General features: G+C 41.9%; 1 protein-coding gene across 4 annotated transcripts in view; it reads left to right on the top strand.

The window, feature by feature from the left end:
* Positions 1-14,807, top strand: part of RNF32 (ring finger protein 32) — a 42,937-nt gene that overhangs the window by 16,792 nt on the left and 11,338 nt on the right. For 3 of the 4 annotated variants that reach the window (XM_059932952.1, XM_059932951.1, XM_059932953.1), the window contains exons 4-7: positions 1,069-1,211; positions 3,833-3,865; positions 4,424-4,548; positions 4,693-4,801. In XM_059932952.1, coding sequence (XP_059788935.1) covers positions 1,069-1,211; positions 3,833-3,865; positions 4,424-4,548; positions 4,693-4,801 — 410 coding nt within the window. Of the gene's footprint in view, positions 1-1,068; positions 1,212-3,832; positions 3,866-4,423; positions 4,549-4,692; positions 4,802-5,246; positions 7,275-14,807 lie in introns of those variants that run through there. The other variant, XM_059932954.1, reaches the window with a different exon arrangement.

The raw sequence follows: 14,807 nt of genomic DNA, 5'->3' as shown, positions 1-14,807 counted from the left end.
CTGCCTCTGCAGTTTCACAGTGACAGGACTTGGTGTGAGTCCTTCCTTCTGGGCCTTGCTGTGTCCTCTCAAACTAGAAATGCAGGTCCTCTTCCAGGAGACATTTGGACTCTTTATTTACTCTCCATTTTCTTTGCTTTCTTTCTGGAATGACTGTCTTTCAGATGTCAGACTGATCCTTCAGTTTTCCTGTTTTCTGTCTCCTCCTATATTTTTCCACTTTGAGATTATCTTAACTTCCTCTCCCAGGCTTTGGTTGACTTTCACATTTCCGTTGAAGGCTGAAGGGTTTCCATTTTCAGGAGCTCTTTTTGGTACTCTGAGCGTTCCTGTTGCAGCTTCCTGTTCTTGTTTGGTAGACGTAACCCTTCACTCACTGTCCCTGAAGACGGCCCTGTAGGTTGACGCCGTGTCCACTCGATGGCCTGGGGTCGGGGTGGAGGGAGTGGAAGCTGGTGCTCACGGCCCCACCGCCATCCTGCCGAGCTTGTGGAACTTCCTTCTTCAGAGTGAGTGTTTCCACCGGATTGGTATTTCCGCATACCAGGCCTGCTCCAGCGTAGGCACGCGGTAGGTTCTCAAACACCGCTGAAGGAAGGGACTATCCTAACGGTGATCGCATGTCATAGGAATCTTTTAGCAAGGGAAGAACTGGATTGATGCTCACTTTACAAAGGCCACTGACGGCAGAAACAAGCTAAATTGGAAGGAGGCAATGCCAAAGGCCGAGAGAAGTTAGCTGAGAGATGGGGGAGACCTTTGGCCAATACCTGTGAAGACATTTGTAAAAGTGGATATCAGTCCGGCCTACCTTATAGAATCATTATGAAAATGAAATAGATATGGGGAATTCTTTGTAAATAAAAGCCTAAAGCATAAATGTAAGATAGTATTCTCCTTGACTTCTGTGCACCCGTATATATAAAAGCAGCATTCTAAATATGGTGGAATAAAGTATGCAATGGAAATGTTTTGCTTTAATATTTGCAAAATAATGTCATTAAAATTATGCATGTTACCATATTCTAAAAGAGATTTAACTCATATTTCATATTGTTTTAACTTCAGCACAGAAGCTGGGCCTCTTTGAACCTCCCCCATTGCCACTGTCATCAGATGAATGGGAAAAAGTGAAGCAAAGATCCGTCCTGCACGGGGCGTCCATGCAGCCGTGCCCAATATGCAAAGAAGAATTCGAACTTCGCCCGCAGGTGTTTAGCGTGAGCTTAGATAAGCAGGCCTGTGGGGCATTCTCTCGTGACTGGACTCTGAACTGGGGCTAAGGGAGTCCATGCTTCATTTTCCAGTCTCTTCCTCCTATGTGACCATCAAAGACTTACATTTTGTTTCCATTAATTAAAGTATGTGTGTGAGAAAGAGCTAAACACCCTCATTAAACAGTCTTATTTACTGAATGCTATTAGTTCTCAAGTACAAAGTTTGTACAAAAGGAATGTTCCCATTCCAGTGGCCGTGAGCAGCTGGGGGTGAGTGGGGACACTGCTGGGAGAGTACCGAGGGCAGAAGGATGGGAACTTTTAAGTTGTTTTGTGACTTGAAACCATAAAAGAAAAACCAAGCTTGAATATCTCCAAAGAATCTGTGGAAGGATCTTTAAGTAAAATCTTTTAACAATCTTTATTCATGAAAGTTTACCATAGTAAGATTGATGATAATATGCATAATATACAATCAATCTATGTCATAGGGGTTTTTTCTATACGTACTTTGTCTGCCTAATTAAACTTTAATCTCCTGAAAGTTAGGGACTCTGCTATTCTTAGATTTTTTTTTTTTTTTTTGAGCTAATGGCCACCGTGTAGTGATTTCTCACATGCATAGCATTATGCTTCCTACACAGAGGCACTTGGAACTTTGCTTTAAAAAATACAGCAAATACAGTTAAAGGCAGGCTTAAAATGCACAGCCTAGGAACCCCAGCTTTACCTACTATACTGGCACGTAAACCCTCAAACTTAATTTGCTTTAATAAGTTTCACTGTTAATGAGTTAGTTCACTGTCATAAAATTTTGTTCTTTACTAATTTGAACTCACACGTTATTTTAAACATACTTATTATGTTCTAGTTCTCTATCAGAACCTAATCTTACATATATGAAAGTTGGATATTTCAGAAAGATATTAGCCCTTAAAGCACAGAAATACCTCTAGGATGATTTAGCATTTTAGTAGCAAAAGAGCTAATAAAGCCACAAGGAATCTTTCTGGCCCCAGCAACCTCTTTCTTAATTATGCTATAAATATCTAGCCTGACTGTGGTATGAAGAATGAAAGTCTGAAGTTGAATATCTTAAGGGGGAATCAGGATGCAACATGCCCACCATTTCTTCCATTTTGTTTTTTATAAATTTCTCACTATAGTATTTTTGGTTATAGACACGTGTTTATTTTGCATTTCTAGTTATTGTTCTCATGTTTAGCTTTTTCCTTAGTTATAAACAATAGTTGGCATTTTCCCGACATTTAATGATTTGAGAAGGCTTCGGTTAATCTCACATGTCCCTGAGATAGGCATTATACCCCTTTAACAGATGAGGACATAAACAATTCACGTGAGCCACAGTAGGCCAGCTCAGGAAGTGTGCTTGGGACAGCTAGAATCTAATCTGAACTTCTGGGACATTTTCAGTGTATTCACCACCGCTGAATCGTTTATTTTTGTTATCTCAGAGAGTGTTTGCCAATAACAAATATATATGGACATTTAAAAGTATATTTTAAATATACGGAGTAAAATATTATTCAGTATAGATCATCAAATGTCTGCTGATAGATAAAACACTCTGAAAGATGGTTCTATAGAGAATGAGCAGTTGAATGCACGAAAGGCTGCTGTTAGATTCAAGGGGGATCATTAAAAAGGACCCTCGTGACTGAGTTTTTCCAATTTAGGCTTATTGGTGGCAGGCAGTAAGTTTCAAGGAAAGGTTTTAGAACTTTGTAAGTTCTATTTGTTCTGATATTTCTTCCATTCTTCCCATTAAGGAAGAAACGTGTAGACCGAACGAAGGCATGGGGCGGGGGTCACTTTGAAACTGGAAAGTTTCACCAGGGTCAGGTGGCCCTGGGAAGGTGGAAGCCTGCACCAATGAGGAAATGCCTCTGCCGCCTGCCTCCGTCCCGCACATTCGGAGAGAGGCCGCGGGCGCCTGAGTCACTTGTGCTGGCTGTCCTGGTCTCACCCCTCCCTGGCCTTTCCTTCCAGAAGAGCCAGCTACCTTTTTCTTTGTTCAGTCCAAGCTGCTTTGTCACAGCCCAGAATGTCATCACTTAGTGGAGAATTTGGGTCACAGGAAGGTAGAATTTTCTGGAGACCACACTTTCCCTGCATTTAAAAAAGAAAAAGTGTTTCATATGTCTCTAGGATGTATTGCTAATTAAATTTAAGAGTGCAGTTGAGTTGAACAAAGTCCTAAGAAAAGATGTTTGTTTTCCCTTCTCTGCTGCCCACCCCCCAGCCTGGGTCCTCACCAGCGTGCACTCTCTTTGGATCTGCCCAGAAATACTTCTCTTTTGTAATTGTTTCAGCTTTAAATATACACTCATTCTACAGCAAACTTCATGTGTTCGTTTGATGTTTCAGATTGTCGTTAAGTTAGTTTTTCTTATTGAGATTATATACCTGCGCTATGCTAAACTGAAACGCTAAATATTGTAAATATCAAAGTTGTTAATCGGCTTTTTAAATTTTTCAAAGAAACAACACAGCCTACCTTTTAAATAGTCAGAATTTTTCTTTTAATTAATGCATTTATGCTGCTTCTCTTTTAAACTAATTTAAACTTCAAACATCTGTCTTCTCGTGAACAGGTGCTGCTTTCATGTTCCCATGTGTTCCACAGGGTGAGTAACCCGCCTCCGTCCCATCCTGCAGCGCTCGCAGCATCCTTGTAGCTCAGAGGGGTGGAGCCTCGTCTCTCTCACTTAAAGGCTCCTAAAAGGAACCATTTATTTTATCCATAATCACCATTTACGCGTAGAAATATGACTTTAGGCTAGAGTACAATTCATCCTGTTTTGAAAAGGGTGAATTTTCTGTGGCAAAAGAGCCACAAATGTTTGTAGGAGAGAGTGTGGCTGGTAAGGTACGTCAGAGTGGGTGACAGCTCTCGTCCTCTGAGTTCACTGCACAGTCGCCCGTATGCAGGGACCATCCGCCTTCACACGAGGTGTTCCCAGAAGTTTTTGATGTATCTGCATGTATATTCTTGTAAAATACCATTTTTGGAACAAGTTTCAGGAGGAAGGTGTTAGCATCTGATGAAACTTCTCCCCTTCATAATCTGAATTGGGCTAAGTCTCATAATTATGAGAGAAAACAACACTATAATTACATTAGAAGTAAAAATGTTGTTTATAAGTAATTACTAGCAAAATTTTAAGTGAAATGTTTTTCTTCAGGCATGCCTTCAGGCGTTTGAAAAGTTCGCAAATAAAAAAACCTGTCCTCTCTGTAGAAAGAACCAGTATCAAACCAGAGTGATTCACGACGGGGCCCGGCTCTTCAGAATAAAGTGTGCGGCCAGGTGAGGGGTCCCCGAGCCGCAGGGACGTGCCTGCCCATCTGAGAGGGTGCTCGGAGGCCTCTGGAAGCTGCTGGGGGGTCTTCCCTGTGGCCTCTCCGCGCCCCGGGGCTGGCACGGCGGGGCTGATGGGGTCCTGTGCTCCAGGATCCAGGCCTTCTGGAGGGGACACGTGGTCAGGAAGTGGTACCGGGAGCTGAAGAGGACGGTGCCGCCCACGGACGCCAAGTTGAGGAGAAAGTTCTTTGAAGCAAAGGTGGGTGTGACCCTCGACGCTCCGGGCCGGGTCCCTGCCGGTGACTCATGGGTCATGGAGGCCAGCGAGGCCGTGAAACCCTGAGCCTTACTTCAGTTTTGGGCTTTTTACAAATGGTTGAGATGCGGTCACCTTAAACTGGCTTTCTAACCCAGGCGGTCCATACTTTCAGATTTTCTCTTCTAGTCAAATCATAAAATTCATAAAATTGGAATAAGGTTAAATTCAAAGCAACTTCTGTTTGGCCATTTTATGACAGTTGTTTAAATAAACATCCCCTGAGAAATGGACGGGAACTTAAAAAAAAAAAAAAGGCCCGCAGTGCTACCATTTTATCGAGGACCTCCTGGGGTCACCAAAATGCGAGCGTTTTAGAGATAAATAACTTCAGTTTCTACCCTTTCTTTTAACCATTTTTATCGGTACTTTTCGGCTTGTTTGACAGCTTTCTGTTATGTGCCTCATACAAAAAAGCCAGGCCCAGAGGAAGGAGCAGCTCCCCGGGCCGCGGTCCCCGGTCTGCCCTCCCCAGCTCTGCGGCTTCAGGCCAACAGCTGCAGCTGTGGCCTCAGAGTCTGCGCCTGTGATGTGAAGCCAGTAATCCCTCCCTGCAGAGCTGCTCCAACCCTGAGAGTCGCAGCACACAGTAGGCACCTGAAAATCTGTATCTATTACAAATGTTAACATATTGTTCAAGTTAATCTTTATGCTGTTTTAGATTTAGGGCTAGTCCACACTTCTTTAGGATAGCACTGTATGAGAGTATGGTATTCTGACGATGTGACCCTCAAATCACTAAGATAAAACTCACAGTCACGCTTCCCTGTTACAGTTATTTGTGGAAGCATCACTCACACATTTCGATCTTTTCTAAACGTACCTGTTTTTTGGGCTGCACTCCCATGTGGAACAATGAGTGATAGAAAATTACCCTTCACTGTGTGCGGGATCCCCTTTCTTCCGCTGTGTGACTTCCGTGGGCATGTGAAGCGTAAGGACCTTGGCCCCGTGCAGCTGCCATCAACACATCACCCCCGTGCTGTCGTCCGACCCCCGGCCTGACCTCAGGCCGCCGGGCTGCTGTCTGTGCGTCTCCTTCTCTGGCATCTTGCAACTTCGCCCACCCTCTGTGTGCCGGGGTGGGAGGTGTGAGGGGGCTTCTTCACAGTGTCCCAGGACTGCGCGGGAATCCTGAGTAAGAGGATTGAGGCTCGACTCTAAAGCAGTGCGATAATAGATCTTTTTTCTAATACCCTTCCTGATCGCTTAGGTAACTGTACCAGGCAAGGTGGCTATCAGTATGTGCAAAAGAAAATCAGAGTCATGGCTTACGTGATGTCTGTGCCTCAGACTTACCAAGAAAATATACTTGATTTGCCCTCAGGAGTAGGAGACCATTAAAGGCAGTATGTGAGCAAATGGCCTTAAAATACTGTGGATCTTGATGACGGAGGTTGAACAGTGGGTGGAGAGATTTGCTTCTGTGGCGCCGGCCGGCTGGAGATGCCCACGGTGCTGTCCCCTGTCCTGGCTCTAGGAGGCGCCCCTCTGGCAGGGTGGGCAGTTCCTGCAGCCGCTCTGGCCTTTGGAGAAGTCGGGGGCAGAAGCAGGGGGGTGAGAGGCTGTGATCGAGAATCTGGGATTCTACCTTGTTTTCTCCTAGTCATTCACACCCCTTCCAGCAGGATGGGGTGCGGAGGACGTCTAGGACAGGGGATGGGGTCCTGTTCTGTTGCACTTCTGATCATTTAGTAGATGACTCTTGCAATTTGATGATTTTTCCTACCTTTTCCAACTTGATGGAGCTCACATGCTGAGCTATAGGCATGATCTAGGAAGCGATAATCCACAACTTTAAAATGCCAATGTGCTTTAATGGAATTTGAAAGATGATTGAACTAGGTCACTGAATTTCATTTTACCCAGGATTCTATAGATATGTCCAGACTATATAGACGCACACAAACAACAGTTTGAGAACTATATGTCAGGAAATTACTGTAAGCTATTGGGTGAACAACTGTCGAGGAACTGGATTTTCACACAATCTCAAAGAATCATCCCACACATCAGTGAGAATTTATAAAGAGAATGAGAAGTCTGCACACTGGAAAGGTCTGGAAGACATCTTCGCAGCCCAGTGACCACCACTAGCTGCACAGAGTGACCCATGGGTCTCTCACGTGCATGGGGAGCACTGGGACCGAACACTGCCTTTGCACGTTCACGCCAAAGCTGCTTCACCTGAACCCAATCATGCGGACACACGTAGCCAGGTAAATCCAAAGTGAGGACTATTCCGCAAAGCAGCTGACTTCAATTGTAAAACGTTATAAAGAAAAGAAGAGGAATGTTCTAGAACAAAGCTGTCTGAGAGATAATAACATTTAAATGTAATGAGAGGTCTTTGATTGGATCCTGGATCAAAACTAAACGTAAAACCAGTGCTATAATTTGGATATGTGGGGATATGAACATGGACCATATATTACACAGTAGTCATGTGTCAGTTGTGTGTTCATTGCAGTGTCACTGTCAGGTACAGTGTCCTGGTTCTCAGGAGTCACATGCTGAAGGATTTAGGGGTGAAGTATTGTGATGTCTGCATCTAACCCTTAAATAGATCACACACTCACATATACACATGTACATCCGAAGAGAGAATACAAATGCAGTGAAATGTTAACAATTAAAATGTAAAGATAAACTCTATATGAAATGTAGAACTACAATGTACAGTTTCTAAATCCCAAGGAGTTGGGCTTGAGTCAGAAATGAGAAGGAAGGGGCGGGAGGTTGGAGGGGAGGAGGAGAGGGTATAAACAAAAATGGAATTCACTCCTTACACCAGAATATATTCCATACAGAACAAAGAGTTAAACATGAAAACTTAAACATAGTAATTTTAGAAGAAGGCATTATAAAATAAATTCCTCATCTGGTAGTGAGAAAGACCTCTCTGGTACGATCTGTAAAACGATAAACACACACACACAAACCATAAAGGAACGGATTGGTAACTACATAAAACTTCAAAACGTATGTATAAGGAGAAAAAATTGAAAGACCAATGACAAATCAGGAAAACATATTTGCAATTCAAAGGACTAAAAGCAAATTTCCTTAATATGTGACAAGCAGTTTACAGGACTATGGATACGTGATTACTGTATAAAAAGACGCTCAACCTTGCTCATAATTAGAGAAAACTAAACTAAAGCAAAAATAAGAACCTGTTTCACCTATTAGATTGGCAAGAATTGAAAATTTTGATGATAATTATCTAGAGCTGATAAGAAGGAGGGGGAAATAGTCTTATAAGCCATTGGTAGAACTAAGAATGTACCATCCTGCTGGCTGACGGTTCCCTTTGATCCCTTCTCTAGAAATTTACCCCCCAGATATGCTCATAATGTTTTCTAAGATACATTCATGAGTATGTTAACTATAGCAATGATTATAAAAGAGGAAGAACCATAAACAACCCAAGAGCCCGCCACCAAGGAAGCATGCATACAATGATTTCTTCACAGCAATTATGAAGACCAAAGTGGATATATATGTGGTGATATAAAAAGATTTCCTACAGGGACTTCCCTTGCGGTCCAGTGGTTAGGGCTCCACGCTTCCACTGCAGGGGGCACGGGTTCGATCCCTGGTCGGGGAAATAAAATCCCGAATACCACGTGGCACGGCCAAAACATAAAAAAAAAAAAGATTTCATACAAGTCAGGAAAAGGCAACAAGAAAGGATAATGAGTAGAAAATGTAAGATGATAGGATAACAGTTACAACAAACAACGATTGAGATAAATTTCTGTATTAAACAATAGATTCTTGAATTACATTGAAAAAAATCTGCTAGTAGCTGCTTATGGGAGATTTGAACCAAATGAAACAAAAATGTTCTACACAAAGACATGCTCAAGAATAAATGAGGAATGTGCAAACAAAAGAAATAAAATAGAAAATCACAATAAAATAAATGAATTTTAAAGTGTATTTGGGAATCAAGAATCTAACATACACTATTCTGGTGTTCATGACACTGCTATTCTGTGGTACGTAGCTAAAGCTGTACTTAGAGGACAGTAGTGTCAAGTACATTTATTATTGAACAAGAAAGATGAAAGAATAATGAACCAACCATTCAAATCTTTAAATGTTGGAAGTAGAAAGTATAAAAATAAAATAAGTAATTTATTAGGAAAAAAGTAAAACTGGTAAATGAAGCCAATAGCTGGTATTTTGGAAAAGAGAAACTATAAGATAAATAGCTCATCAGAGTTTAAAAAACATTAACAGTGAGGTGGATGGACCTAGAGTCTGTCATACAGAGTGAAGTAAGCCAGAAAGAGAAAAACAAATACCGTGTGCTAACACATATATATGGAATCTAAAAAACAGAAAAAATGGTTCTGATGAACCTAGGGGCAGGACGGGAATAAAGATGCAGACATAGAGAATGGAATTGAGGACACGGGGAGGGGGAAGGGTAAGCTGGGACGAAGTAAGAGAGTGGCATTGACATATATACACTACCAAATGTAAAACAGATAGCTAGTGGGAAGCAGCCACATAGCACAGGGAGATCAGCTCAGTGCTTTGTGACCACCTAGAGGGGTGGGTTAGGGAGGGTGGGAGGGAGAGGCAAGAGAGGGGATATGGCGATATATGTATACATATAGCTGATTCACTTTGTTATACAGTAGAAACTAACACAACATTGTAAAGCAATTACACTCCAATAAAGCTGTTAAAAAAGAAAAAAAAGCTCTTCCAAAAACAAAACAAAACAAAAACAGGAACAACTACGAGGTAAAGTCTCACCAGGGTTAAAACAAATTAGATAAAGCAGAATGCAGATACACAGAATGGGAGACATAATCACATATGTGGAAATTATCTCTAAATTATAAAAGACTATTGTATACAACTTTGTGCTGTTAAATCTGAAAATGTAATTGAAATTACCTCCTATAAAAATAGCAAACATAGAAAGAAATATAAAAATGACTGAGAAAGGGGCTTTCCTGGTGGCGCAGTGGTTACGAGTCCACCTGCCAATGCAGGGGACTCTGGTGGGTCCGAGCCCTGGTCCGGGAAGATCCCACATGCCTTGGAGCACCTAAGCCCATGCGCCACAACTACTGAGCCTGCACTCTAGAGCCTGTGAGCCACAACTACTGAAGCCTGAACACCTAGAGCCCATGCTCCACAACAAGAGAAGCCACCACAATGAGAAGCCTGCGCACTGCAACAAAGAGTAGCCCCCACTCGCTGCAACTAGAGAAAGCCCGCGTGCAGCAATGAAGACCTAATGCAGCCAAAAATAAAATAAATAAATTTTAAGAAAATGACTGAGAAAAATTATATTAAAGCATCTCAGTCTTTACTGAAAATATATTAAATTTAACAGCCATTCCTAATAATGACAGCGAACTAGAACTAAATGAAATTTCCTTGTCACAATAAAGACTACATGTCGGAAACTAAAAACACATTATTTTAGATAGTGAAACCCTAAAGGTGCAAAATAGGTTACCCACAATCACACTTTGGCCATTCCTTGCCAATGCAATAATACAAGAAAACAAAAATACAATGTGTGTGCATTATATAATCCATATTTATTATCTATACACATGGATTTTAAATCTATAAAATCATTTGAAAAATTATTAGAACGAAACCATTAGATGTTCAAATTCAAGATAAATGTGCAATAATAATTGCATCCTGTATAGCAACAATAATCAGATATAAAATGCAATGGAAAAGGATCCCTTTCATAATAGTTAATACCTAAAAATAAACTTACAAGAAATATACAAATACTGATAAGGAAAAGTTTTTCTGAGGATGACGTTGGCAACATGGCCAAATAAGTTGTCCCTCACTTGTATTCCCCCTAACCAGCAACACAGCTTGGCATTCATCCATGGACAAAACTGCCTTAGTGGGAACTGTGGGATCCAGCACCATAAGCCAAGAGACCCGGGAGGAGTCTCACCCACCCAAGCATCGGGTCACAGGCACACACACCTTGGTCCAGGCTGTGGACCCTGAAGTGGCCCTTGAACCTGCTCCAAGCTGCCCCAGCCCCTCTCGCCTGCAGCCTGGGTGCCCCTGGAGAGCACTGCCTTAGACAATCACCTACCAACAAGAAAGCCTTTGTGGAAGCCCAGGTTTCCAAAGGCAAAGTTCCAGCACACTGTTGGAACAAAAAAATATATATACAAGTTTGGACACATTGGAGAGGGAAAGAAGAATAGCCTGACTTTACCCATGTCACCCTCCCCCCAAGGAAGCACAGCTCAGGGCCAAGTGATTTCTCCCACAGGGGAAAATGAAGGCATGTGAGTAAGTGCCTGGCTTCCCCAGCCATGTGGGACACTGCCAAAGAGGCTCATCTTTCCCTCACCCCATCCAGAGTACTGAATCATGAGCCACATGACTGGGGATGGAAAAGACTGGGGAAGCAGTAAATAGGACTCTCAGAGGACATTGCAGGGATATGGATCCTACCAACAGTGTTGAGGACTCCATCAAGAAGCCCTCTCAGGAGCCGCTGGGGATGCCTCTCCTGCAGGTCCCTCTCCTGGCCCCAGCACTCCACGTGCCTCGCCCACGTGTGTGGCTGGCTCCCTGGGTGCACCCCTGATAGGGAGAGCCAGCTTTGGCAGCTAGCTAGTGAGCATGTGCAGAAAGCCAGCCCAGGTCTGCAGGCAGGGAGGCACCACCGACTTGAGCTCCAGCCTCACCTTGGGAAAGCAAAGGAGGCTGTCAGCACCTAGCCTGATATGTTGCAGGATTGAGAGAAGGCACACATGCTTGGAATTCTGCCACAGAGGGAGCAAGGAGCGAGGAGCAGGCGTATCCACAGACCGTTTGAGAAGCCTCAGTATCCCAGCAGGGCTGGTGGAAGGGATTTCTCTCCTGAAGTCAGTCAGTAACGACTGGGGGAGGTGACTGCTTCCTCACGTGCAAAGACAGCAACACAAGACTTCAAGGAACATGAAAATCAAGGAAATATGACAACACCAAAGGATCACACTAATCTTCCAATAACTGACCTCAAAGACACAGAGATCTGTGATTTATGTGATAAAGAATTCAAAATAAATGTTTTGAGGAAGCTCGATGAGCTACAAGAAAATACAGAAAAACCATTCAACGAAATCAGGAAAACAGTACAGGAACAAAATGAGAAGTTTAACAGAGGGACAGAAAAAATTAAAAAGAACCAAGTAAATTCTGGAGCTGAAGTATACAATGAATGAAATGAAAAATTCAATAGAGAGCATCAACATTAGAATGGATCAACCAGAAGAACGAGCCTGTGAATTAGAAGACAAAACCTTTGAAATTATTCAGTAAGAGGAGAACAAAGAAAAAAGAAAAAGAGTGAAGAAAGCATATGTGATCTTTGGGATACAGCAGAAGAAACAATTTGTAAATTATTAGAGTCCCAGGAGAAGAGAGGGAGAAGGAGGCAGAAAGGATATAAAGAAACAATGGCTGAGAACTTCCCAGATGGGGGAGAGATTTAGATATCCAAGTGTATGAAGCTCATAGGTCACCAAACAAACTCAATTTAAAGAGATCTTCTCCAAGACACATTACAATAAAACTCAAAAATCAAAGACAGAGAGAGAATCTTAAAAGCAGCAAGAGAAAATAAGCTTAACTAACTTAACAAGAAAATGCCCAAAGGCTAACAGTGGATTTCTCAGCAGAAACCTCATGGGCCAGAAGATGCCCAAGTGCTAAAAGGAAAACACTGCCAACCAAGAATACTCTATCTGGCAAAGATGTCCTTCAGAAATGAAGGAGAGATTAAAGACTTTCCCAGACAAACAAAAGCTGAGGGAGTTCATCACTAGACCTGCCTCACGAGAAATGCTGAAAGGAGTTTTTCAAGCTTAAAAGAAAGGATGCTAATTAGTAACATGAAAACATATGAATATATTCATCACACTTGTGAAAGAAAGTACATAGTCAAATTCAGAATATTCTAATATTGTAGTATTGTGGTGTATTAACCACTTAACTCTCTTATAAAGGTTAAAGGACAAAAGTATTAAAAATAACTATAGCTACAATAATTTGTTAATGAACATACACTACAAAAAAGATGTAAACTGTGACATCAAAAACACAAAAGGGGGGAGTAAAAGGGTAAAGTTTTTGTATGCAATCAAAGTTATCAGTGTGAAATACACTTATACCTATACGATGTTTTATGTAAGCCTCATGGTAACCACAAAGCAAAACCCTACAGTAGATACACTAAGATAAAGAGAAAGGAATGAGTGCGTACCACTCTGGAAAGTCATCAATTCACAACGGAACACAGCAAGTGAGGAAGAAAGGAACAAGGGAACTACAAAACAGCCAGAAGACAATAAGGTGGCATTAGTAAGTCCTTACCTATCAGTAATTACTCTTAATGCAAATGAATTAATTTCTCCAATCAAAAGGCATAGAATGACTGGATAGATAAAAAACAAAACTCATATGCTGCCGACAAGAGACTCACTCCACCATTAAGGGCACAAATAGGCTCAAAGTGCAGGGATAGAAAAAGATATTCTACTCATGTGGAACCCAAAAGAGAGCAGGGGTAGCTATGCTTCTGTCAGACAAAATGGACTTTAAAGCTGTAACAGACAGAGACGGTCATTATATAATGATAAGTGATTAATTCATCAAGAGGATATAACAAAAGTTAACTCAAAATGCATTACAGACTTAAACCTAAAGCCTGAAACCACAAAACTCCTAGAAGAAAGCACAGGGGCAGGGAATTCCCTGCCAGTCCAGTGGTTAAGACTTCACCTTCCAATGCAGGGGACGTGGGTTCGATTCCTGGTCAGGGAACTAAGATCCCACACCGCGGGGCAAATAAGCCCGCGTGCCACAACTACTGAGCTCGCATGCCTCAACGAGAGAGCCCGTGTGCCGCAAACTACAGAGCCCATGTGCTCTGGAGCCCTCGTGCCACAACTAGAGAGAAACTCGCACACCACAACTAAGAGCCTGCGTGCTACAACTAAGACCCGATGCAGCCAAAAAAAGAAAAATAAATAAATAAAATAAAATAAATATTAAAAAAAAAGAAAGAAAGCACAGGGGAAAATCTTGACAATGGTCTTGGCAATGATTTTTTGGATATAACACCAAAAACACAAGCAACAAAAGCAAAAATAAATAAATGGACTACATCAAACTTAATAGCTTCTGCACATCACTGGAAACAGTCTACAAAATGAAAAAAGACAACTTACAGAATGGGAGAAAATATTTGCAAATCATATATCTCATAAGGGGTTTTTATCCAAAATATATAAAGAACACATACAACTCAATAGCCAAAAAACCCAAATGTCTGATTAAACACCTGGGCAGAGGAAGTGAATAGGCATTTTTCTGAAGACATAACAAATGGCCAACAGGTACATGAAAAAGGTCTTCAGTATCACTAATCATCAGGGAAATGCAAATCAGCACCACCATGAGATATCACCTCACACCTCTTAGAATGACTGTCATCAAAAAGACAACAAATACCAAGTGCTGGTGATGTGGAGAAAAGGGAACCCTCCTGCACTGTTGGTGGGAATGTAAATTGGTGCAGCCTCTATGGAGAACAGTATGGAGGTTCCTCAAAAAATTAAAAGTAGGACTACCATATGACCCAGCAATTCCACTCCTGGGCATCTCTCCTTCCACAGGAGATGAAATCAAGATCTCACAGAGATTTCTGCACTTCCATGTTCATGGCAGCATTAGGCACAGCAGCCAAGACACGGAAACAACCTAAGTGTCAGTCAGCAGATAAATGGATAAGAAGATGTGGTACATCTACAATGGAATTCAGCCAAGAGAAAGAAAGAAATCCTACCATTTGCAACAACATGAATGAACCTTGAGGACGTTATGCTAAATGAAATAAATCAGACAGAGAAAGACAAATATGGTATGATTCCACTTATGTGTAGAA

Source organism: Balaenoptera ricei, chromosome 9 (genome assembly GCF_028023285.1).
Source record: "Balaenoptera ricei isolate mBalRic1 chromosome 9, mBalRic1.hap2, whole genome shotgun sequence".
Classification (NCBI taxonomy): domain Eukaryota; kingdom Metazoa; phylum Chordata; class Mammalia; order Artiodactyla; family Balaenopteridae; genus Balaenoptera; species Balaenoptera ricei.
The sequence above is the reverse complement of the archived record's forward strand: the minus strand, read 5'-3'. Positions and strand labels throughout refer to the sequence as shown.